This window comes from Vipera berus, assembly GCF_964194415.1.
Source record: "Vipera berus genome assembly, chromosome: 2".
Classification (NCBI taxonomy): Eukaryota; Metazoa; Chordata; class Lepidosauria; order Squamata; family Viperidae; genus Vipera; species Vipera berus.
The window spans coordinates 147,375,767-147,401,480 of NC_138203.1; the positions used below are offsets into that span (position 1 = coordinate 147,375,767).

Consider the following 25,714-nt stretch of genomic DNA (forward strand, 5'->3'; position numbering starts at 1 on the left):
CCTGCCATATACCAGATGGGTGGAAGATGGCAATAGTTGTCCTCACATATAAAAAAGGGAATAAAAAGGATCCTAGTAATTATAGGCCCATCAGCCTGATTGACATTGTAGCAAAAATATATGCTAGGTACCTTTTGAACAGAATTGAAATCTGGGTAGAGGAAAACAACATCCTCACAGAAGAACAAGCAGGTTTTAGACAAAACAGATCTACTATTGATAACTGCTTTGTCTTGAACCATCTAATTGCCAAATATGCCTATAAGAGGAGACCCCTGTTTGCTGCTTTCATGGACCTTACAGCAGCATTTGATATGGTAAATAGAGACGTACTATGGAGTAAATTGACATCTCTTAAAATAGAACCCAGACTCCTGGCTTTGATTAAAGCCCTTTACACAAGTACCTGTTTGAGGGTGCGGTATGGGGTTAATGGGGTCCTGACTAACAGGATTCACACAAATAAAGGGATAAGGCAAGGGTGTATCCTGGCCCCATTATTATTTAATTTATACATCAATGACTTGCCAGGGTTAATGAAAGATACCATGGTACACATGCCGATGATCCTAAATACTTACTTTAACAGCTTGCTTTATGTTGATATGATTTTATTATCATACTCACAAGTAGGATTACGTAGGCTATTAAGAAGATTCTGCTCTTATTGCCAGGATAACTCCCTAATCATTAGCAAATCTAAATCGAAAATAATGGTGTTTGGAAGAAACCATCAGAGACATAAGTGGCAATTAGATGGTGAACCAATTGAGCAGGTTAATACCTTTGTATATTTGGGAGTAACTTTTTGCAAGACTGGATCTTGGGCCTGCCATCATCAACGGAGTACATTTAGAGCAAAAGCCCATTTGAATTTATTGCTCAAACTAAAGAACCATAGTTACCCAGGGTCCCTAGCTCCATTACTCAAGGTTTATAAGGCTAAGGTTACCACAATGCTCTTGTATGGAGCAGAAATTTGGGGTCTTTACTCAACCACAGTCCTAGAACAAACACAGTCCCAGCATTTGAGATGTATTTTGGGTGTAGATCCAAGAACATCTGCTGCAGCAGTTAGAGCTGAATTGGGAATTCATACAATTCAGGCATTATCTAAAATTAGAGCTTATAACTACTGGTGCAAAGTTAATGAAATGGAGACTGATAGACTCCCCAAATTATGCCTACTAGAGCAAATAAAACTACAATCACAAATCTCCTGGATCACCAAACTAACAAATTTCGTAAGAAGCTGTGGCCTTCCTGTTTCTTGCGTAACAGGAGAACAATCTAAAAAAAGAGTTGCCCAAAGAATTAAGGATATAGAAGCACAAACTGATATAGCTATCCTTAGTACGGTGGGTAACTTGAAATGGCTGAGTAAATACAAATGTACTTTTCAAGTGGACAGTTATTTGAAGTTACAACTCCCAAAACATCTTAGGGAGATATTTACGAGAGCGAGATTCGAACAGCTTGACACAATGGTCAGATATGGGAGATTTCATGCTATACCGTACAATGAGCATCTCTGCATTTGCGGAGCGGCAGAGGTAGAGGACCTGGCTCACATCCTATTTGACTGTTGTCTGTATAAGAGGGTGAGAGACAGGTAGCTTGGTCTATATACCAAACGAATGACACATTGGGATCCCCACATCAAAATAACTTACCTTATGTCCGGTCAGAACTTGAAAATAACATTTAACGTAGCACACTATTTAAACAAAACGATCCGGTTAAGATCTGCATATGTGGGACTGATTGGGGTAGACTGCAAAGGGCAACTCCGAAATATAAAGTTATCATATTTTATCTATATCTCAAATTATTGTACATTATTACAATTTCATTTTAGATTGTATTTTATTACTATTTCATCTTAAATTGTATTTTAATTCCATTTTAAATTGTATTTTATCAAATTCCATTTTGGATTGCTTTTATCAGGTTTTGTTGACCGTTTGTTGCTGGAACTTTGCACTTTGATATGGCCCAAGGGCTAATCAATAAAGTTGTTGTTGTTGTTGTAGTACAGGATTGTTCTAAAGAACATAAGCTCACATTCCAACTGGAATAAATCACATTTCAGAAGCAGGGATTTTAGTGTTTTGCCTATTCTGTCACAAAGGTTTACAGATGGAAAATGATAATGTATGCAGGATTTTGTTAAATAGCAAATAATCTGAAACTGCATTACTGAATCTTAAAATCTACATTTTAGTCAATTAGGATTTGCCCCTCTCTGTGACGATCATTTTTGGTAGCTTAAGATATACAAATGGTTTCTTGAATGATACTTTACTGATAATCAATATTTTTTTATTTTGCTAAAATATGTTTAAGTTTTTGGAAGGCAAACGAAAACAACTGACACACACCCCCAACTCTTATTTCTGGATTTATGTAAAATACATCTACAAACCAGGTTTTATATGCATGTAGATTTAGGAGAGAGGGTTGGAAAGAAATTTCAGTAAATGAAGAACTTTTAATAATAAAAAAACTATGAATCACTTCTTTTTATTCGGAGTAAGGTACACAAAAAAACCACAAAAAACCATTAAAGTAAAATGCCTGCTTGCCTGCCTATCATCTGTCTTGTTACAGAATAAGCCTGCAATAAACTTTACATTTTATAGAGATGAAAATATCTGTTTAAATAAGATTTCAGACAATGGCTGGGAACAGCTATCTAAAATCTAACCATGAAACACATCTTATAGATCTTATTCTCTGGTTTTCATCCATCCCATTCCTCCCCCCCTGCCCCCCCACCAAAAAGACAATTGTTGCAGATGAAATAAATCAATCTTAAAAAGCGCTGAGAGGTTTCCTATTTAGCAGCAGTATAAATGCTTACTTCCATCATATTTTAAGTTTGTGTTGTCTCTCCTTCCATTTAATCTTCTCACCTGACATAATTCACACGTGACAGCAATAATTAGTTCTCCCAGTGCAATTCAATAAGTAGGAAGAACTATTTTTAAAAAGTATACCAATTACTTGCATTTTCTCTGGATCTTAATATATCGTTTATCTTTCTCCCCATTAAAAGGTTTATAAATAAAATACAGCTCCTTTTGTTTGTGTTAGGATTCATTCTTTATAATCCTCTTGGCATAAAACTTCAACTGCCTTTATCTATTTAAAACAATTTGTCTACCAGATTGTGTCAGCACATGTAGGAAATATAACTCCTTACTCACCAACTTATAATAATCTAAAACTCCCCAGTACTTATCCATTATGTACATAGTGGCACAGAAGACAGCTAGATAAATTCAGAACGATATTGCAAAGCAATTATTTTCCAATACCTTTCTATAGACAAATTATCAACTAATTCCTTACATTCTGAATGGCAATGCTAGGCATTAACAAAAGTTACACAGTTATTCTCTTATGTCTTGTTTCTAGGCATATCAGGTTTTCTGTAACTGAAAATTGAACCATTGGGCTAGACATTTATGGGCTTAATCTAATAGAACATCTGATTCCAAGTCAAAATGCTTGCTGATTCCCTTCAAAACTGTTCTTCAAGAACTGCAGTAACACCAGATTTTTATTTTAGCTGTTAACGGTTGACCAAAAGTCTGTGCTTACATTTGTATATGAAGGAGATAAAACATCTGTCAATATATCCGATGCATATGACAGATAGTTTGGTGTAGTGGTTAACGCACCAAACTAGAAGCTGGGAGATTGCAAGTTCCAATCCTGATATAGGCATGAAACCAGCTGGGTGATAGGCCAACTACTCTCCCTCAGCTCTAGGAAGCAGGCAAGGGCAAACCATTTCTGAAATCTTGCCAACAGAACTGCAGGGATACGTCAAGAAGTTTCCAGGAATCAACACTGATTCGAAGGCACATGCAAACACAAAAATTAAAATAATGAATTTTATACACTGTATAAAATTGTCACCAAGAATGTTTAGATTCATCTACTTTAGCTTGCCTGTTTCTCCTTCCCAGCTCTTCAAGCTAGGATTTTAGGTTTGATTCTTGACATACCTTCCTAGATTTCTAATCTAACTTATCTACCATTATTTATCTACCATTTTTTTGCAGCTTTGCCATGAGAATAAGATAATGCTGACAGAGTGGTTAGCATTCTGGTACTGGAAAACTGTATGTCCTAATTAATTTGCAAGTAAAATATCAACTTTTATTGATAGGATCCAGAAATACTTCAGAATACTGATGGATATACAATCTGCGGAGGTTCTACAGATACAAGATACTAAACGGAATGGCAGAAAGTACCATAACATGTATTTTACTTTGGAGTCATTGGTGCTCTCTATGCTTGGTTGTTTGCTTGCAGACATTTCATTATCCAACAAGGTAGCATCATAATTGTGAATGTGGGTTTTGTTCCGTTTATATGTAGTAGCTTGCCCTGCCAATGTTGGTCAGAATGAGGTTTTCTCCTTGCTATTTCTTGAGTAGGGTATTGTGTTCTGCTTGTTTCTCTGGTGTTAATCACTGCTTATGTGGGTGTTGGCTGCTGGAGAGGATATGTCCTGGACTTTTTGTTTCCTTCTTAGTTTTTTCTTGTCTCTTCTGAATGATGTATAAATATGTTTTATTTCTATGTGTCTATTGATGTCTGATTTGTCTGAATGCCAGCTTTCCAGGAATCTCCTAGCATTTTGGGATTTGGTTTGGTCTAAGATACTCAGTTTCTTCTTATAGCTGGTTGATGTTCATGGATGTGCCAGTCTCCTGCCTAACTGTTCTACATAGTAACTGTTACAGACCCTGTATATTGTAGATGATTAAAGCAGGTCATTCCTGAGTTTTTTTCCTCTGACTGTTAGGGGGCTCCTGTTCCTTCTATTTCCTAGCACCTCTGAGCCACACATTCCATTACATCCTCTTCCAATTCTCCTCCGGGTGAGATTCAAGGTGCTGGTGATGACCTATAAAGCCCTAAATGGCATGGGTCCGGATTATCTCAGGGAGCACCTGCTGCCACCAGCATGAGCCTCCCAGTGTCCTGTGCACTCCCACAGGGAGGGCCTCCTTAGGGTTCCGCCGGTTAAGGAATGCCGACGGATGGTTCCAAGGGGGAGGGCATTCTCTGTGGGCGCGCCTGCCCTATGGAATGAACTGCCGGTAGAACTTCGGACTGCCCCAGACCTTCGCTTGTTTCGCCGGGACCTTAAAACTTGGTTGTTTGATCTTGCTGGCCTGGACTGAGGGGGTTTTAATTTAATTTTAATTTTAATTTGTTTAATTGTGGGCTAGTCTTATTTAATTCTATTTTAAAGTGTACTTATTTGTATTGTTTTAACTCGCCCTGTAAACCGCCCTGAGTCCTTCGGGAATAGGGCGGTATATAAAATCAATTAAATAAATAAATAAATAATAATATTCCTGCATAGTTCCTCTTGTGGAAGCTTGGATTGTTATTTTGATAATGGAGCACTTGGTTAGTGTGGGTTGTTTTTCAACAGGGTTGTCTTTCTAATTTTCTATTATTTCTTCTGCTGAAAAAGATAACCAAGAAGTATAGTGCAGGGCTTTTCAACCTTTTCACCCATTGTACCACTTTTAGGATATGGCAACATCCGAGTACCACCAGTCGCCTAGCAAGGTGTCAAGAACTTGATGGCAAAAAAAAAAGGAAAAAAGTGATGAAGTACAGGTAGTCCTCGACTTACAACACTTCGCTTAGTTATAACAGTTCGAAGTTACAATGGCACTGAAAAAATGAATCAGTTGCCAACCATCTGAATGCAAATCACAAGACCCTGGAAATGCTGCAATATTCCAGCTGATCGGCGCTTCTTCTGGGCTCAGAAATGTCAGGATCAGCGTCGAGCTCCAGCTGGAGCCTGGCACTGATCCTGGCGCTTCTGCTGAGCCCTGACAGCCCTGCAGCTCCAGCCATCTCTTGCTCAGGCTTGTGCGGTGCTGCCTCCAGTTCAGCTCATTCCCCTCCCCCGCTACTTTTCTAGGATGGTCGCGTACCACCTGCCAGGTGCCAATATACTACAGGTGGTACCTGTACCACTGATTGAAAAGCCCTGGTATAGTGTTTTTTCTTCTTCCCTTTGCACATTTTATTCCTTTGAAGCTCCCAGAGCACCAAGAACTCCACAGTTCAGCTCTGAACTACATATATTCTCTTTTATTGGTATTGTACTTTATTTACTGTCAGTGATCACAAAAGATATATCACTCTGGACTCTTATTAGCTCAGCATGTAAGAATGCAGTAATGTAGGCATGAATGTTGTAACACGTATGAAAGCACATTTCTTTCGTTATATTCTGCACTAACTAGATATATTACACTAACATTAATATACATATATTAGGAACTGTTTTGATAATATAAATCATAGATAGATATTGAATTTAGTTATTATACTGTAGGTCTAAAGATGTGTAAACATACATGACTTACATTTCAGAGTGATTTGAGTCTGGGGATGCCATTTCTGTTGACAAATCTCATTAATAATGGAATATTCCAACAAGCTCACAACTAAAACTGCCCCTTTGCTGTAAAGCAGAAAAGAACACCATTGGGTATTATATGCATCAATGTCAGAATCCATTTATATCACATTTCATAATTGTATAGGTAGAACAACATGCTATTTCTGGGGATTCTGCCATCTCTCCGAGGGGGGGGGAGAGGATGGTTACTAAAGCGATTTTCAAACAACAGGGGATGTTTTAACTGGGGGAAGGAGGGGGACAGACAGGTCTGGATTGTATCTTCATTTACAACTGAAAAGGAAAGGAATAACCATAAAACCAAGGAGAGTTCCCTTTCCCATGGAAGGACCTGACACCTAGCAACTGATGACAGCCTGACCAAATGGATGAGGGGAGGGGCTGAAATGGGAATGCTTTATATAGGATTGAAATGTAACTTTTGTCAGATTCCGTCTTGTATTCCCACAATCGATTCCATCCTAGTAAACATTTTCCTTTTGGACTAAACTTGCATCCAAGAGTTCTTATTTCCTAAGATGTGGATTGAGGTGGGTCCTGACAGTAGACGGAATCTGCTTTAAGAGTCAACCTGGAAGGGAAAACCTTTCCGGGGGACTTTGCAACAAATACAATGTCTGGCGACGAAGCAAGAGAGGAGGGAAGTCCCATGGAGGGGGAGTCTTCCCCCCAAATGGAATCCCAGAGACAATGGGAAGCTGAAGCAGCATATTCCCCCGGGGAAGAAGCGGTGGAGCAGTACGACTGAAAACCCCGGTGGTCGATGGGCGTTGGAAGGAAAAGTGAGTGGGAAAAGGCTTCGGGAGAAACGACCCTGAGGCGTAGTAACCACCAACCGGAATGGAGGCAAGAGATGGAGAGTTCCCTGCACGCCAGCGAGGAGGAGCGGATCCTGGAAAAGGCCATTGATCTGATGAAAGCAACCCTGAGTTCACTGAGGGAGGAGAGAGCTGAGAATCGCAACCGAGGCAGCGCCTGGGGACGTAACTGGAAAGGTAACGGAAGGGATCCAACACCTGAAACCCCGGGGCCGTCCAATGGAACAGGAATTGCTGCCTCAGCAGTACCCACCCACCCCCCCGAACCACAGATGGGGACCAGGATGAGGAGCGATACCGGCCACGGCGCAGACAACGCTCCAGCCAAAGACTCCCGCCCCTGGAAGTCAAATTCAAGGGGGAGCCATCACGACTGGGATTTTTCCTAACCCAAGTCCTCAGCTACATGGAAGAGTACGGACGGGACATCCCCAGTGACAAAACACGCATCCGAATTGTGCAATCTGCCCTGGACGGGATGGCTGCAGACTGGGTGGTGAACTTGCATGACTCCAACGCCCCAGAACTCAACTTCAACCGATTCATGTCATCTTTGAGGCGACGGTTCGAGGTTCCTTTGGCTGACCGTAAGGCCCGGGAGAGAATCAAAACAGTGAGGCAGGGCAGGCGAGCAGTGGCTGATTATACCCAAGAATTCCGAGCCATTGCCAGCAAGCTGAACTGGCCAGAAGACATCCTCCTTAGCCACTTCAAAGATGGTCTGAACTACGACCTGTATGATGCTTGCCTGCCTCGAGGAGACCCACCCCACCTTGACGACTGGTACATCCTGGCGGAGGAAGTGGAAATAGACCTACTGAAGAGACACTGCAGAGGAAAACCATGGGGCCGCCTGCCACCCGAGCAAACACGCGAGGGGGGAAAACCACCAGCCACAGCCAAAAAATCAACAGGTTGCTTCAACTGCGGGAGAGAGGGCCACTGTGCTGCAGAATGTCGTTCAAAAGCCCCCCCACGAAAACCAGAGGCATCATCCTCCAAGAAGCCGGGGAAGCCCCAAGGCAACACAAAAGAATCTTCCATGAAGGGGACAGAGGCTGTAGAGTCCACAATTCCTGCCAGGAACTGGGACTGGACTCCGGCCTGCACCGCAGGGACGGTGGACAACTCGGAAGACAGCTCAGAGGGAGAACCATTGGTAAGTGGACCCCTTCCACCCATACTTAAGACAGTGACTATATTAGCTTCCCCTATGCCTGAAGCAGCCAAAATAAAAGTTCTGATAGACTCTGGGTGCATCCGCTGCCTTATCAGCCCAACGCTGGTGGAGAGATTGAGCATCCCAGTGAGGAGGCTAAAACAACCAATCTCTTTTAGTCAATTAGATGGGACAATAGCAGGGGGAGGACCAGCCACCCTAGCCACTTTACCAATCCACCTATCACTGGGGCCCCATGAGGAGGACATAACGTTTATAGTGGCCCCAGGCATGGAATGCCCAATGATCCTAGGACTGGAATGGCTGAAGAAATGGAACCCCGGGATAAACTGGAGGACAGCAGAACTCAATTTCCCAAAGGGGGGGCAGAAGAACTTAGACTCCAAAAGCACCCCCCCAACCCAGAGGGAGGAGACAGCAGCAGTGGGGAAAGAGAAGGGATTACCAGAGATACCGGAGGAATACAGGGACCTGGCTGAGGTTTTCAGTGAGGAAAGCGCAGATGAGCTTCCCCCCCACCGCCCCACAGACTGCACCATAGAATTCAAACCTGGGGCAAAACTCCCAAAACCCAGGATGTATGCCATGAGCCCAAGGGAAATGGCAGAAATGGAGAGATTCATAAAGAAAAACTTAGAAAGAGGATTTATTGAGCCTGCCAAACCCAAAGTGGCCGCCCCGGTTCTGTTCAAGGAGAAGGATGGGTCTTTTCGTTTGGTTGTGGACTATAGAAATTTGAACACAATTAGTGAATGTAATCTGTACCCCCTTCCCCTAATGAAGGATATGTTATCCCACCTATCGAAAGGAAAGATTTTTACCAAACTAGACCTGAGGGAAGCATACTACCGTATTAGGATTAAGGAAGGAGACGAATGGAAGACTGCATTCAACTGCCCAATGGGGTGCTATCAATTCAAAGTATTGCCATTCGGACTGCAAGGGGCCCCCGCAGTCTTTATGCAATTAATTAATGACGTGCTGAGAGAGCACCTATATAAGGGGGTCCTGGTTTACCTCGATGACATCCTTATCCTCACAGAAACCAATGAGGAACATATCAAACTAGTCAGAGCAGTCCTGAAGAAGTTGCGAGCTGCCCACTTATATGCTAAATTATCGAAGTGTGAATTCCATCAGGAAAAAATCGACTACCTGGGATATCGCATATCTCCAGAGGGCATCGAAATGGACCCTGAGAAGGTCAGGGCAATACTAGAGTGGGCACCCCCCCGCACACGGAAGCAATTGCAAAGTTTCCTGGGGTTTGCAAACTTCTACCGCCAATTCATCCCCGCATTTGGCCAAATAGCCATGCCCCTCACAAATTTGTTGAAAACGAAGGGGGGGTCACCCGTGAAACCCAGCCAGCCTCTGAAATGGTCAATGGAATGTCAAGCAGCATTTGAGAAGCTAAAGAGACTTTTTTCTGCTGAACCTGTCCTAAAACACTCAGATCCCGACAAACCTTTTGTAATACAGGCAGATGCGAGTGATGTAGCGGTAGGAGCCGTACTATTACAAGAAAATGATGGGGGGACATTGCAACCATGCGCATACACATCCAGAAAACTCACAGAAACAGAACAACGCTGGCCAATATGGGAAAAAGAGGCATTCTCGTTGAGGTGGGCATTACTAACATGGCGCCAATTTTTAGAAGGAAATAAAATACCTTTCCAGGTCTGGACAGACCACAAAAATTTGGAAGCACTAAAAACGCCCAGGAAGCTCACTCCTAAGCAAGCCCGCTGGTCCCAACATTTTCACCGATTCAATTTCACTCTCAAACACTTACCGGGGGGAAAGAACTTCCTGGCAGATGCATTATCCCGCATGCCCCAATATAACAGCACAAGAGTTACTGACTTTAAACCACTTGTACCGGAACAACAACTGGCAGCACCAGTCACCACCAGGGCACAAGAAAAAATGAAGCCGAAGGTAGATAGCCAAACTGGAATAGAATTCAGGAAATCTTTGGAAAGTGATGAATGGTTCCAGAAAAATAAACATGTGTGCACAATTAAAGATGGACTGCCGTGGGTGGGGGAGAAGCTATATATACCTGCCACACAGAGAATCAATTTCATGCAACTGTGCCATGATACAAAATCAGCAGGACACTTTGGCTTTGTAAAAACCTTACACTTAACTAAAAGGCAATTTTGGTGGCCATCTATGAAAAAGGACATAGAAAGCTATGTGGGTAGCTGTCAAATTTGCGCGATGGCCAAAAGACTGCAAGGGAAACCGCCAGGTCTGTTACAACCGGTGGCAAACCCCTCAGCCCCATGGAAAGAAATAGCCATGGATTTTATCGTAGAACTGCCAGAAAGTAATGGAAACACCGTAGTCTGGACTGTCACAGATCTGTTCTCTAAGCAAGTACATTTCATACCTTGCCAAAAAATCCCGACTGCAAAAGCATTAGCAAAACTTTTTGTACAGCATATTTACAGATTGCACGGGGCATCATATCTGACAGAGGGGTGCAATTTACGTCGGCATTTTGGAAAGAATTTTTATCCCTCTTAGGAACCACCCAAGGACTGTCATCTAGTCACCATCCTCAGACAGACGGAGCTTCTGAAAGACTTAATAATATACTTGAACAATATCTGAGATGCTATATTAATTTTCAGCAGTCCGACTGGACGGACCTACTGCCTTTTGCAGAAGTAGCATATAATAATGCAGTCCACTCAAGCACAGGTTACACTCCTTTTCAAGTAGCTACAGGCCAGAGTTTCAACCCAATACCAGAACTAACCCCAAAAGAACCGGTTATCCCTGATCTGAAGGAATGGATTGCTCAATTACAAAATACATGGCCAATCGTTAGGAAAGCGTTGGAAGATGCCAGAAAAGCATACAAGACACAGGCAGACAAAAAAAGAACCGATCCCACACCATTTAGGGTAGGAGAGATGGTATATTTATCCACAAAATACCTGAAATCACTCCAACCCTGTAAAAAACTAGGACCAAAATATATTGGACCCTTTCCAATTAAAAGAATCATAAACCCAGTAACAGTTGAATTAGTACCCAAAAATCTTAGACGAATACACCCAACCTTCCACTGCAGTCTATTAAAGAGAGAACAACAATCACCACTACGAGAAAAAATCCCACCACCACCATCCCCCATCATGGTGGAAGGAGAACAACATTTTGAAGTGAAAGAAATCTTAGATTCCAGAAAACACCATGGAACGATACAATATTTAGTGGCATGGAAACACCTCCCCTCCTCAGAAAATGAGTGGGTTAACAAACTCCATGTTAAAGCACCTAAGTTGCTTAAGAGGTTTCATACAGAATATCCAAACAAACCAGGCTAACATTTATATGTTTTCTTTCCCCACAGATGGACTCATCTTTTTTCTGAAAGGAGAGCCGAATGTCAGAATCCATTTATATCACATTTCATAATTGTATAGGTAGAACAATGTGCTATTTCTGGGGATTCTGCCATCTCTCCGAGGGGGGGGGGAGAGGATGGTTACTAAAGTGATTTTCAAACAACAGGGGATGTTTTAACTGGGGGAAGGGGGACAGACAGGTCTGGATTGTATCTTCATTTACAACTGAAAAGGAAAGCAATAACCATAAAACCAAGGAGAGTTCCCTTTCCCATGGAAGGACCTGACACCTAGCAACTGATGACAGCCTGACCAAATGGATGAGGGGAGGGGCTGAAATGGGAATGCTTTATATAGGATTGAAATGTAACTTTTGTCAGATTCCGTCTTGTATTCCCACAATCGATTCCATCCTAGTAAACATTTTCCTTTTGGACTAAACTTGCATCCAAGAGTTCTTATTTCCTAAGATGTGGATTGAGGTGGGTCCTGACAGCATCATTACTATGGATTGCATTCAAACTAATGCAGACACACATTCTTTGATGGTTTGATACACCTGGTACTGAATTTACTGAATATTTCTTAGTTAAAAAATAAAGTATTCCACATTTTTAGCAGCTTGAGACAGAGAACACTAACAATCTTGGTCACCAAGACCCACAACTGAAGCTGTAGAGCCAGAAATGGGTACTGGTATCAAGGTGATGGTCCCCTTTGTACTGGAATGCTTATCCTGCTCTTCCTGACGTATCTTTCCTGACCAGTCATTACACAGATCAGCTCACCTTATTTCCACAGAAACAGCCCTTAAATAGGGGTACCAATTTCAATTACAACCATCCTCCAATAACTCCATCTTTTCTTTCCTGAGAAAGCCAGCAAGTGGAAGCCAGCTAGTATGCTAACCTCTTTTTATTACAGTAGCTACACTTTTTCTATGATTGCAGTCCAGATCAACCAGTACGTGTATGTGCAGAATGCATCTTGAAAGGATGGCAGATGGAAGCAATTGTTTGTACTTTTGAGCTACCAAGTTTGAATGTAATATTGTCCCTACCAAACTAAACTATAGATAGCAACCAACAGAAGAGCCAGATTGACTTCGTGGTTAAGGCATAAAGGTAGAAACCAGAAGATTGTGAGTTTTAGCCCAGGCTTAGGCATGAAAGTTGGCTGGGTTACTTTGGGCTAATCACTCAGTTCAACTCACCTCACGCAGGCTGTTATAGGGAAAATAGGAAGGAGTATTAGGCATGTTCACTGCCTTATAGAAATAAAAAGGTGGGATATAAATTAATAAAATTAAATGCTGTATGCCATTTAATACTATGCACTTAAGCAATCCCCTTCATGGATTACTGCCTTGTCGTGGCGAAGGGGCTTGCGTAATTCAATGAAGCTATGAGCTATGCCGTGCAGGGCCACCCAAGACGGACAGGTCATAGCAGAGAGTTCTGACAAAACGTGATCCACTGGAGAAGGAAATGGCAACCCACTCCAGTATCTTGCCATGAAAACCCTATGGACAGTACCAAAAGGCAAAACGATATGACGCTGGAAGATGAGCCCCTCAGGTCGGAAGGCGTCCAATATGCTACTGGGGAAGAGCAGAGGGCTAGTACTAGTAGCGCCAGAAAGAATGAAGCGACTGGGCCAAAGCCGAAAGGACGCTCAGCTGTGGATATGTCTGGTGGTGAAAGGAAAGTCCGATGCTGTAAAGATTCTTTCTCCATAGGAACCTGGAATGTAAGATCCATGAATCAAGGAAAGCTGGACGTGGTCAAACAAGAGATGACAAGACTAAACATCGACATCTTAGGTATCAGCGAACTAAAATGGAAAGGAATGGGTGAATTTAATTCAGATGACCATCAGGTATACTACTGCGGGCAAGAATCCCTCAGAAGAAATGGAGTAGCCTTCATAGTCAATAAAAAAGTAGGAAAAGCAATACTGGGATACAACCCTCAAAATGACAGAATGATCTCAGTTCGAATCCAAGGCAAACCATTCAATATCACAGTAGTCCAGGTCTATGCCCCAACCACCAGTGCTGAAGAGGATGAAATTGACCGGTTCTATGAAGCCTTACAGCACCTTATAGAACTAACACCCAAAAATGATGTCCTTATCATCATGGGAGATTGGAATGCTAAAGTAGGAAGCCAAAAGATAACTGGAATAACAGGCAAGTTTGGCCTTGGAGTACAAAATGAAGCAGGGCACAGGCTGATAGAATTTTGTCAAGAGAATACGATGGTCATAGCAAACACTCTTTTCCAACAACCCAAGAGACGGCTTTACACATGGACATCACCAGACGGTCAACACAGAAATCAGATTGACTATATGCTCTGCAGCCAAAGATGGAGAAGCTCTATACAGTCAGTAAAAACAAGACCAGGAGCTGACTGTGGCTCAGACCATGAGCTTCTTGTTGCAAAGTTTAGGCTTAAATTAAAGAAAGTAGGGAAAAGCGCTAGGCCAGTCAGGTATGAATTAAATCATATCCCTGTTGAATATACAGTAGAGGTGACAAATAGATTTAAGGAATTAGATCTGATAGACAGAGTGCCTGAAGAACTATGGACAGAGGTTCGCAACATTGTACAACAGGTAGCAACCAAAACCATCCCAAAGAAAAAGAAATGCAAGAAAGCAAAATGGCTGTCTGAGGAAGCTTTGCAAATAGCTGAGGAAAGGAGGGAAGCGAAAGGCAAGGGAGAAAAAGAAAGATATGCCCAATTAAATGCAGAATTCCAAAGAATAGCTAGAAGAGATAAGAATGCCTTCTTAAATGAACAATGCAAAGAAATAGAAAAAAACAATAGAATAGGGAGGACCAGAGAGCTTTTCAAGAAAATTGGAGAGATGAAGGGAACGTTCCATGCAAAAATGGGCATGATAAAGGACCAAAATGGCAGGGACCTAACAGAGGCAGAAGAGATTAAGAAGAGGTGGCAAAATTACACAGAAGAACTATACAAGAATGAGCTTAATGTCCCTGATAATCACAATGAGGTGGTCACTGACCTCGAGCCAGACATCCTAGAATGTGAAGTGAAGTGGGCCTTAGAAAAGCTGAGCAACAACAAAGCTAGTGGAGGTGACAGTATTCCAGCTGAGCTATTCAAAATCTTAAAAGACGATGCAGTAAAAGTGCTACACTCAATTTGCCAGCAAATTTGGAAAACTCAACAGTGGCCACAGGATTGGAAAAGATCAGTTTACATTCCAATTCCAAAGAAAGGCAGTGCCAAAGAATGTTCAAACTATTGCACCATTGCACTCATTTCTCATGCTAGTAAAGTTATGCTTAAAATCCTACAAGCTAGACTCCAGCAGTATGTGGATCGAGAACTACCAGAAGTACAGGCAGGATTTCGAAGAGGCAGAGGAACTAGAGATCAAATTGCTAACATACGCTGGATCATGGAGAAAGCTAGAGAGTTCCAGAAAAACATCTACTTCTGCTTCATTGACTATGCTAAAGCCTTTGATTGTGTGGATCATAACAAACTCTGGCAAGTTCTTAAAGAGATGGGCATACCAGACCATCTTATTTGTCTCTTGAGAAACCTATATGTAGGCCAAGAAGCAACAGTGAGAACTGGACACGGAACCACTGATTGGTTCAAAATTGGGAAAGGAGTCCGGCAAGGCTGCATACTGTCGCCTTGCCTATTTAACTTATATGCAGAGCACATCATGAGAAAGGCAGGGCTAGATGAATCAAAAGTTGGAATTAAGATTGCCGGAAGAAACATCAACAACCTAAGATATGCAGATGATACCACTCTAATGGCAGAAAGTGAAGAGGAACTAAAGAGCCTCTTGTTGCGAGTGAAGAAGGAGAGTGCAAAATGTGGGTTGAAACTAAACATTAAGAAAACCAAGATCATGGCATCTGGCCCTCTCAATTCCTGGCAAATAGATGGGGAAGAAATGGAGGTAGTGACAGATTTTATTTTCCTGGGCTCCAAGATCACTGCAGATGGGGACTGTAGCCAAGAAATTAAAAGACGCTTGCTCCTGGGGAGGAAAGCCATGGCAAATCTAGACAGCACACTAAAAAGCAGAGACATCACCCTGTCAACAAAAGTGCGTATAGTCAAGGCTATGGTCTTCCCAGTTGCAATGTATGGCAGTGAAAGCTGGACCATAAGAAAGGCTGAGCGCCAAAGAATTGAAGCCTTTGAACTATGGTGCTGGAGAAGACTCCTGCGAGTCCCTTGGACTGCAAGGCGATCAAACTGGTCAGTCCTAGAGGAGATCAACCCTGACTGCTCTTTAGAAGGCCAGATCCTGAAGCTAAAACTCAAATACTTTGGCCATCTAATGAGAAGGAAGGACTCACTGGAGAAGAGCCTAATGCTGGGAAAGATTGAGGGCAATAGAAGAAGGGGACGACAGAGAATGAGGTGGCTGGATGGAGTCAGTGAAGCAGTAGGCGTGAGCTTAAATGGACTCCAGAAGATGGTAGAGGACAGGAAGGCCTGGAGGAACATTGTCCATAGGGTCGTGATGGGTCGGACACGACTTCGCAACTAACAACAACAACAACAACTTAAGCAATACAATGGGAAAGACCGATTACCTTGGTATTTTATTTAAAACAATTTTGTCTTTCAAAAACCCCAAAGTAACATTCTAGTACTACTCCACCTGCTGCCCCAATTTATCCTTAAAAACAACTTTGAGTAGGTCAGTTGAAAAATCTTGCTTAGTCTCAAATCACCCAGGGATCTTTGTGGTGGTGGCTGAATGCGTTCTTCCTGGTACAAGTCTGGCTCCTTATCTTGCTCAGGTCGCTTGGTGTGAATATCAAAGGGGCTATAACTCCTTTAATCCCTAACGAAGCAGGTGATCAATAGACCGGACATTTTCAAACTTGTTTCATCAGAATCCCTAGAAAACTGCGCCCTGCGAAGCCGAGCGCTTTCCCATGATTTCCAGGGGTGTGTCCTGATAACAAACAAGTCTGCAGTGCACTCGTCTTTTTTGCAACTTAGCCTAGGGCGTCTAAGATTGCGGGAAGCAGGGTTGCAAGCGGAATTTCCAATAACAAGACAAAAGTGCTAAGATTCTGCGCTTAAATTAACCCAGATTCTGCATTTAAAAAAATCAGATAACAAAAAAACCCCAACAAATCAGTTTTAAACAAATTATTTTTACCTATTTATCAGGGTTCCCAGCGGGGATTCTTAAAACCAGATTTCGCGCTCAGATAAACCCAGATTCTACAAAAAAAAAAAAAAGCCCAGGTGGCAAAACACCATAAATCAGTTTTAAACTAAATTATCTGTACCTAATCTAACACCTACAATATAATGTAATGTATAGAAAAACTTAGATTTCATTAAATTTTAAGACAAAAAAAACCCCAAGAAACCCAACAAGGATTGAAAAACCCAGATCTGGATTGGAAAAAAAAATCCAGCACCGGCAACATTGGCGGGAAACGCGTACCGCTCCTAACTCAGAGGCGGGGCAAAAAGGCGACAGGTAACGAAAACGCGAACTTACCCCCCGCGGCCGCCGTAGCCAGAACGTAGCGCTGGAAGCTTTGCAGTATCAAAGCGACAACCCGGCTGGGGTTTGACCTTGGTTACTCTCGCGATACTTGCTAATCGCGCTCGCCGGCCTGCCGAGGGCAGCCCGGCCGAAAGGGAGTGGTCACGTGACAGGAAGAAGCATGCGTTTGGGGGCAAAGGGCTGGGTGCCGGTGGCCCGAACGGTGAGAGGCTGGGGCTGCAGGCCGGTTCGGCTCTGTCACCGTGGCAACAGCCAGGAATTCCGCGGAGACCAGCGCGGTAAGAGCGCCGAGGCTATCGCCGCGTTCCGCCGGCAGCAGGAGCAGCAATGGAAGCACCGCAACAGGACGGTGCTCACCTATCTGGCGGCCGGGGTCGTGGGCATGGCAGGCTTATCCTACGCAGCCGTGCCACTCTATCGCCTTTATTGCCAGGTGAGGGGCGGTCGGGGGCGGGGGGGAGGTAGGAGGAGGCGGGGTTGGAGTCCACCTGCAGCCGACGATGCGTTTCCCTCTCCACGCCAGCCTGCCCCGTTAGGGTTAATGTGTTTGAAGGGGCGAGGGCGGGGCTCGTTCTTGTGGTCCGTGGAATATGTGATAGGAGAATAAAACGGCGATCTTATGTACGGATTGCTAATTTGCTAAACTTATTCTGATCTTTCTTGTTATTGGCATGTCCTTATTCTAAACGATGATATATTCATTCTAAACGATGTCGTTTAAATTTATTATTCCCAATAATAAATTGGGATGAGACGGCATATAGGGCGGAGGTACAAACAACAACTTGCACCTGAACATTGGCAAGACGAAAGAGATGGTGTTAGACTTCCGGAGAAAAAAGGAGGAACCTGCCCCACTTTTCCTCCTTTAAATTCTTGGGAGTCTACCTCTGTGAAGATCTGACCTGGAAAGTTAACACAACCCAGGTGGCTAGAAAGGCCCAACAGAGGCTTCACTTTCTCAGGGTCTTGCGGAAGAACAGGGTAGAACAACGGCTAATGACCCTCTTTTACCGGTCTACTATAGAGAGCGTCCTCTCGTATGGTATTGTGGTTTGGTATGCTGGTTTGACAGCCGCGGATAGGAAGATATTACAGAGGGTGGTGAGCACAGCACAAGACATTGTGGGCTGTCCCCTGACACCACTGGATGACATCGCCAGGGCTCGTTGCCTTGGAAGAGTGAGGAAGATTCTCAGGGATGACTCACACCCTGGACGGTATCTCTTTACTCTCCTACCATCCGGTAGGAGATATAGGAGTATAGCCAGCCGCACCAACAGGCTGAAAAATAGCTTTTATCCGTGGGCTGTTAGGCTTTTAAATGGGACATAATCTCTGTGAACTTATGCAGAATTGACTTGGGAGGCCGGTGTGTGGTGTAGTTGGTTCACATGGTGTGGTAGGATGGAGGGTTTGTTGTCACTGTGTGTTGGGGGGAGAGAGCAGGGGCTGGAGGCTCAGCTAATCTCAATGTACACATGTTGTACTTTGACAATAAAGGTTTATTATTATATACTTTTCTCTAAGATGGCTGTCTTGTTTGCATTTGTGCACAGGGAAACAGGTGTATGACCGTCAGGCCTTTTCCATCAACTCTTTAAGTACATGAGGTGTGATGGTTGACATTACGGTTGACTTAAAATTTAGCGGCAGTATGGATTTTTGGTGTTCTGATTTTGCTTTCGTAATGAGCTCTTTAAATGTTACTCACTTTCAGCCAAAAAAGGGGTTGCATTTGCAAATCTCAGATGTATAGTACACGTTGATGTATTTAATCCTTTCTTCCAGTCCCACTTTCCGTATGTACACTGAATACATGAAATAGACATTGAGTCAATATGTATTTTTGTCTCTTTCCCTTCTCTGTTGTGACTTACCCTCTTTCTCTAAATTCAATTCTTACAGTGGTTTTTGTCACTTTAAAGATTCTTCAAAAGAATAATAGGTTGTTTTGACACATCCATTAGCTTCGATATATTCATGGTCTTGCCATTCTAAGGCCTCTGTATGGTTAATATTCTAAATCAGAAGTAAACGTCCACATATTCTTCTGCTCTATCCATTATCCACCTTGTTTTCTATCGTATGCTCCCCTGAGCCTTTTCTAAAATACTGTGTTCCTGTGTTGTTTTTTCCTCTTCAGCTATAGTCCTTTTTTTTAAATAAAATCTTAAGCAAAATGTGATTGTGTGAAAAACTACTGCCGTGATTTCAGTAATTTGTGCATTTGTTTTGCATCTCTTTTTACTGTTTTATTGCCTTGACTCATTTTTATGTTCTGATATTTATTTGGTAGGAACTGATATAGCTATTGTGATGAATATGATTGTATTGATTGGTTTTAACCTCTCTCTATATGAATATTTGTGTTTTTATAGCCTGTAAGCTGCCAAGAATAATTACATTACTCTGTGTGTCTAGAAGTATAATAAATATACATTGAGATGTGGATAAGCTGTGATTGGTAGAACTGAAACGTGAACATTCAAGGCTTGGGCTGAAACAAAATCTGAATACATATCTTGAAGCGATAGATAGGACAAGGCTGGTACTGTCCCTTCCTTCTGCTGCAGGTGGTCATCTCACTTGTCAATTTTCTTAGTGCTTTCCATTCCCTAATTCTCCTTAGTTGCTTAGCTTTTCTACTGATGTCCTTGGTGTCAAACATGCCTTCGGCCAAACCTCTAATTATCTCAGCACTTTCCATTCATTTTTACTTTCTTTTAACCATCTCCAATGTTCTTGGCTTTTTGCCACATTCTATCCCTCCTAATTTCTTTCTTTCTGTTTTGACAATTTCAGTTTTCATTGATTCATGTATCACACTTTTCATGTTCACAATTGTTCATGTCCTTGTAAACTCTTCCAGTATAGTAAAATCTGTTTAACAACTTTTTAGTAGACTTCAAATAATAAACTTAAACTGCATCCAGATTTCAGCTATATTAAACAGTCTAAAAAAAGGTAAAGGTTCCCCCGCACATGCGTGCTAGTCGTTTCCGACTCTAGGGGCCGGTGCTCATCTCCGTTTCAAAGCTGAAGAGCCAGCGCTTGTCCGAGGACGTCTCCGTGGTCATGTGGCCGGCATGACTAGACGCCAAAGGCGCACGGAACGCTGTTACCTTCCCACCGTAGTGGTCCCTATTTTTCTACTCGCATTTTTACGTGCTTTCGAACTGCTAGGTTGGCAGAAGCTGGGACGAGTAACAGGCGCTCACTCTGTTACGCAGCACTCGGGATTCGACCCGCCAAACTGCCGACCTTCCAATCGACAAGCTCAGCGTCCTAACCCACTGAGCCACCGCGTCCCTTATTAAACAGTCTATTGTACCCCAAATAATCCAGATCAAAGAAATTTATATAATTTATATAAGATACCTTTAGTATACTTTTGACAAGAGATGTCAATTGTCAATTGACTCAAATGGCAGATTGAATGAACATTTGAATATAACAAAGATTTTACTGGCCTTTCTTTGTATCTGATTACATCATCACATCCAGATTTCTACACGAAAATTCATTATTCTTCAATTAGTAGACAATTATTTTATGACTTCTGGAACAAAGGGATTCTCATTATCTGGTACCACCATCATTTGTCTAAATGTTCCAGCCATACCCATATGCTTTCCTTGTTAACAATATAGAGATGGTTTGTTCTTTTCTTCTGGTTTTTGTTTGAATTTCTTGTCTAAAATAACTTCTCTCTTCCACTTTTAACTGTTCAGAAACAACTTAAGTTAGTGCTCCCATTCTTGTCAGTTTTACTGAAACAAGTTTCACCATTACATGAAAGTGTTAATCTGCTAAGAGGGAGCTTTGTAAGGGGATTTTACAGTTTCATGAAGGTGGGACAACCGTGGTTATATATTTCCTCTAGCAACCGATGTAGTGCACATATGAATTTCCTTAGTGTACTTAATGTCTTTCTTGTGAAGTCCCCATTGGTATTTAGTTAGTCTCTTTGAACAATAAGATAAGATAAACCTTTGATCAACCATGACTTTGGTGGTAGGACCTCAACTGCTGCTCAGATTATGGCTGTGGAGTACTTCAGATTCAAAAACTTGCTTCGAAGCATTAATGGGTGCACACATTGCTTCTCTCTCCAACTACTTAAACCAAACTCATATTTTCCCAGGATCTTACTGCAACTACAGAAGAAAACTGCATGATCCTGAGAAAAGACACAGCTGCTTTAAGGAGCTGCAGAGAAATATTCCATGAGCACCCTTGCAAACACTGAGGCATCTTCTTGCCTTTGAATCTAAAGCACTGCCCAGCTCTAGTAAGTGTTGCTAATTTTAAGTAAACAATTTGTAATGGAAAAAAACTATTCAGTTTTTACTTATTGCCATGAAAAATAATTTGTTTTCAAGTAGATTGTTTTTTAATTTCATCTTATTTTCCTTTCAGGCTACTGGGATTAGTGGGTCAACTTTACCAGGTCACAGTTCAGACCAGATTGAGACTATGGAGCCTGTAAAAGACCGCATCATTAAAGTCACCTTCAATTCAGATGTACATTCAAGTCTTCAGTGGAACTTCAAGCCTCAGCAGACTGAAGTTTATGTAAGTAATTAAAATCTGCTAGGTGAATTTTGCATGAACGTTTACAAGCATTTTTTTAGAATAAAATGATATGCTGCTTTTATAAAAATAATCAAGAATGTAAGTAGTTGTAGCCAACCGAGTTTTTAATTAAGAGGCTCGAAAGGATTAGATAATTAGATAAGATATAATTAGATAAGATATAATCAAACAATAAATTTTGTTTTACTAAGTTATATTAGCAAAACTAATTTTAGAATTTGCTAGTAGCAAATATAAATGGCAGCCAGGTTAAATCCCAGTACATTGCTTGTTTGCCAAGTGCACAACTATAGTTTAATGTAGTCTTCTCTGTGTATTAGAGTGACACAAATTCTGGTTAGTTTCTTTGTACAATCTAAAATGGCTTTTAATAAATATTTTGAAATATAATGCAACAAAGATACTCTACCTCAAATTATTAAGCCTCTAATGCTGTGTTTTTCAACCTCAACTGGTTTAAGATGCATGGATATCAACTCTCAGAATTCTGGGAGAATTCTTGAGAAACCCTGCTTTAATGTAACTTGGTGCACAGACTTTTTTTTGAAAACCCATTTTGTATGAAATAAAAGTATGGAGAGAAGCTAGAAACATAACAGTTGTAACTTTTTAAAATAGGTGGTTCCAGGAGAAACTGCACTGGCCTTTTATAAAGCAAAGAATCCCACTGATATACCAATAATTGGAATATCTACCTACAACGTACTACCACCTGAGGCTGGACAATATTTCAATAAGATACAGGTAGGTGCTGCTCAGTTTGGTTAACTTCCTCAAATATTTCTAATTAAAAATAGTCTGTTTTGATAATCCACATTTGCAGAAATTCATAGAATTAGATTTATGGTATGGTATGATCTCAGTACTTCTTATTCTTGTCCTCTTGAATTCTGTATAACTTCATTTTTTTTTTCTTTAAGGATTGCTTTTGTATAGCACGGGTAGGCAAGCTTGGCTCTTTTATGACTCAGCTGGCTCAGGAATTCTGGGAGTTGAAGTCCACGAGACATAAAAGAGCCAAGGTTGCCTAACCCTGGTATAGCATAATAAATATAAGATTTCCAATAGTTCAAAATGCTCACTTTTCCATGAAATATGAACAAAACAGGGATGTTCACCAATATCACTTAGTTTTTGATCTTAATATTTAAATGTTTTATATTTAGACATATTTTAAAATGTTTATAAAATAATTGATAGAGTGTTTGAAAATAGTTTTGTTTTTAATATTTTTTAAAAATGTATTGAATTAAAGGTTAAAACAAAACATAGAAGTTAGCTATTCAATTTTGGAAAATAAATCTTTTTTTTTCTTTCAGTGTTTTTGTTTTGAAGAACAAAGACTCAATCCTCATGAGGAAGTGGACATGCCAGTATTTTTCTTTATTGATCCTGAATTTGTAGAAGACCCAAGGATGGAGAAAGTTAATTTGATTACTCTTTCTTACACGTTTTTTGAAGCCAAAACAGGATATACACCACCCCTTCCAGGTTATAATTAACAATACAACATGTAGACTCGACATTGGAGTTTTCTCTTCAATTCTCTATTGATAATCCACTGACTGTGTAAAAATAATTTCTTTAACCCAGGAAGAAGACGCTGAATATTTCAGGCATTATGTTTTATTTTCTGAATATGCACTGGTGTATCTTCTTTGGAGATGTGATTAATCTTCATTTTAAAACCAAATTAAGAATATAAAGAAATGATATACAAAAATAGTTCATTTCATTCATTTCTCTCTCTTTCATTTACAGGAAGATGTATCCAATTGCTAATTTTTATGACTGTCATTTTATAAAGTTTTTTTTAATTTCAATTCCACACAGTTATCTAAATGTTATTTAATAGATTAGTGTGACAAAGGGTAAAATAGTAAATAGTTTATTTTTTGGAGATTTGATGTCTGCCTAATGAAGTATTAAGTAATCAGTAAAATAACAAACATCGCTAGATTTGACTTTACTTGCCTACCTTAAATCAGAAGTAGCACAATCTGGTAAGTTTTGTAAGCTGTTTTAAAGAAGTGTGCAGAAGATACTGTTCAGTGTACTATGTTAAAACTCAGTTATTCTGTGCAGCAGTTTTTTATTCTAAAAGCTACGCTCCTACTTTTCGTGAGTTACCAAAATAAATGAATAACTAAGAACAGCAACCTTTTATGAAATGCTAGTTTTATGAATCCCATAATATCCTCACTTAAAACTTTCCTCTTGAGTTCTTCTTCAGGGTAATATACTTTGATTCTATTCTATTTTCATTATCACCTTGGTAACACATAACCAGGTCAAATAAAGGTTTGAATAGCTGTATCTGTATAACATGCTAAACTTGATTAGGTTATCCTTTTCTGTGGCTTAGCATGTTGTACAAATCCAATGTCCCTTCTGCAAACTCAGAAAATAGATTAAAATTCAATAATTATGTTAAATTTGTTGCACTAATTTTTCAGTGTGGAAGATTTCTCCTAAATAGATCTATGTTGGGTGGGTGGGTGGAGGGTGTTGAGAAAATGATTTCACTAACATGAGCTTTTAACCTCAGTAAATTTGACTAGATCCCTGCCTTGAACAACTTGACAAACTGCTTTTCCAAAAGAAGAAAGTAGTATCACTGTTAGGGTATAGTATGTATTGAAAACTGTGTCAAAATATGTAAAATATATTACATTTCAAATGTAAAGTGATTTTGTTCATCACAAATTCCACTGTGTGGTGGAAATCAGTGGGAAAAAAGAGGGGCAGAAGACCCCCCCATATAAAATCTTTATAGGTTTAACAATGTTATTGTAAAGCTCATTTACCTAGAAAATAGGCTAAGCCTAACATTTGTTAATTTTATATTTTTTCCTATGCATCTCCCTAATATTTATAGAAGATCCCTTAACAGTCCAAAGCAAATCTGGTAGAGTGGATCTGATGCACCACAAAACACTACATAAAAACAAGCTAACCATTAAAGCATTTGAGAAAATTTGTGTTCAAATTTAATTTAGTTTTCCATTCCATATTCTTTACTTGTATGTTAATAACAGCCATTGTAAAACAAATAATGTATACATATTACTCAAGACTTAAAGGGTACCAATTTATATAAACTAGTTCTGGAAATGTAGAGAGAGAAAAGGCACTTATTTCAATCACACTTTTATATGACCTCATGACCAAGTAATTGTTAGTCAAGATAACCTGAATTGTTGGGAATAATAGAAAGTAACAGCGGTAATATAATCAAAGTCATTCCAAATATCACACAATGCATGTTTTATACTTTGCTGGATCCATGCATTCTGGTAGTGCTTGGCTGTAGCTGCTCCCAATACAACCTTCCATAACTTATGAAAACTACTGCTTCATACATACAGTATTTAGCTGCATTGTAAGAGAGTGAAATAATCTAAGAAAACAGATAAAACTGTATTAAGGCAATGTGGAACAAGATATGCTACTATAGCACATCACAATTGCTATCGATTCATATGCTCTGTTTTGCAGTAGCTTTTACATAACGTTCTTTTGCATTTAAAGTGCATTCCATAACCAAGAAAAGTGTTAGAATGGCTATCAGAAGAATAGGAAATGTACTGCAAGGAAATCTAACTTCAACCTCCGAAGTTAGTGATTATTTTTCACTAAAGACCAACATCAAAGACAAACTGTAAAGTCTTTCCTCCTAAGCAGCCTACCAGGAAATCTGACTGCAGGATTTAATTAATAGCTAGATCTCTCCTAC

General features: G+C 40.7%; 2 protein-coding genes across 2 annotated transcripts in view; one reads left to right on the forward strand and one right to left on the reverse strand.

Annotated features, from left to right (window-relative positions):
• Positions 1–6,451, reverse strand: part of STXBP4 (syntaxin binding protein 4) — a gene marked incomplete at its 5' end in the record, with an annotated part of 127,607 nt that extends 121,156 nt beyond the window's left edge. The window contains one exon of the mRNA XM_081317266.1: positions 6,420–6,451. Within this exon, the coding sequence (XP_081173392.1) occupies positions 6,420–6,451 (32 nt within the window). The remainder of the gene's footprint in view (positions 1–6,419) is intronic.
• An 11,085-nt stretch (positions 6,452–17,536) lies between these two features.
• COX11 (cytochrome c oxidase copper chaperone COX11) lies at positions 17,537–23,527 on the forward strand. Its single transcript, XM_081317270.1, has 4 exons — positions 17,537–17,812; positions 21,802–21,957; positions 22,597–22,722; positions 23,298–23,527. Exons 1-4 carry the CDS (start codon positions 17,540–17,542, stop codon positions 23,478–23,480), a joined length of 738 nt encoding a protein of 245 aa, XP_081173396.1. The 5' UTR covers positions 17,537–17,539; the 3' UTR covers positions 23,481–23,527.
• The last annotated feature ends 2,187 nt before the right edge of the window (positions 23,528–25,714 follow it).

Excerpts from the sequence above, each read along its gene's own strand:
- COX11 (XM_081317270.1), top strand. The coding sequence starts at position 17,540 with ATGCGTTTGGGGGCAAAGGGCTGGGTGCCGGTGGCCCGAACGGTGAGA. Across the intron at positions 17,813-21,801 it reads TCTATCGCCTTTATTGCCAG|GCTACTGGGATTAGTGGGTC; the intron begins GTGAGGGGCGGT and ends TTTTCCTTTCAG. Across the intron at positions 21,958-22,596 it reads CTCAGCAGACTGAAGTTTAT|GTGGTTCCAGGAGAAACTGC; the intron begins GTAAGTAATTAA and ends TTTTTAAAATAG.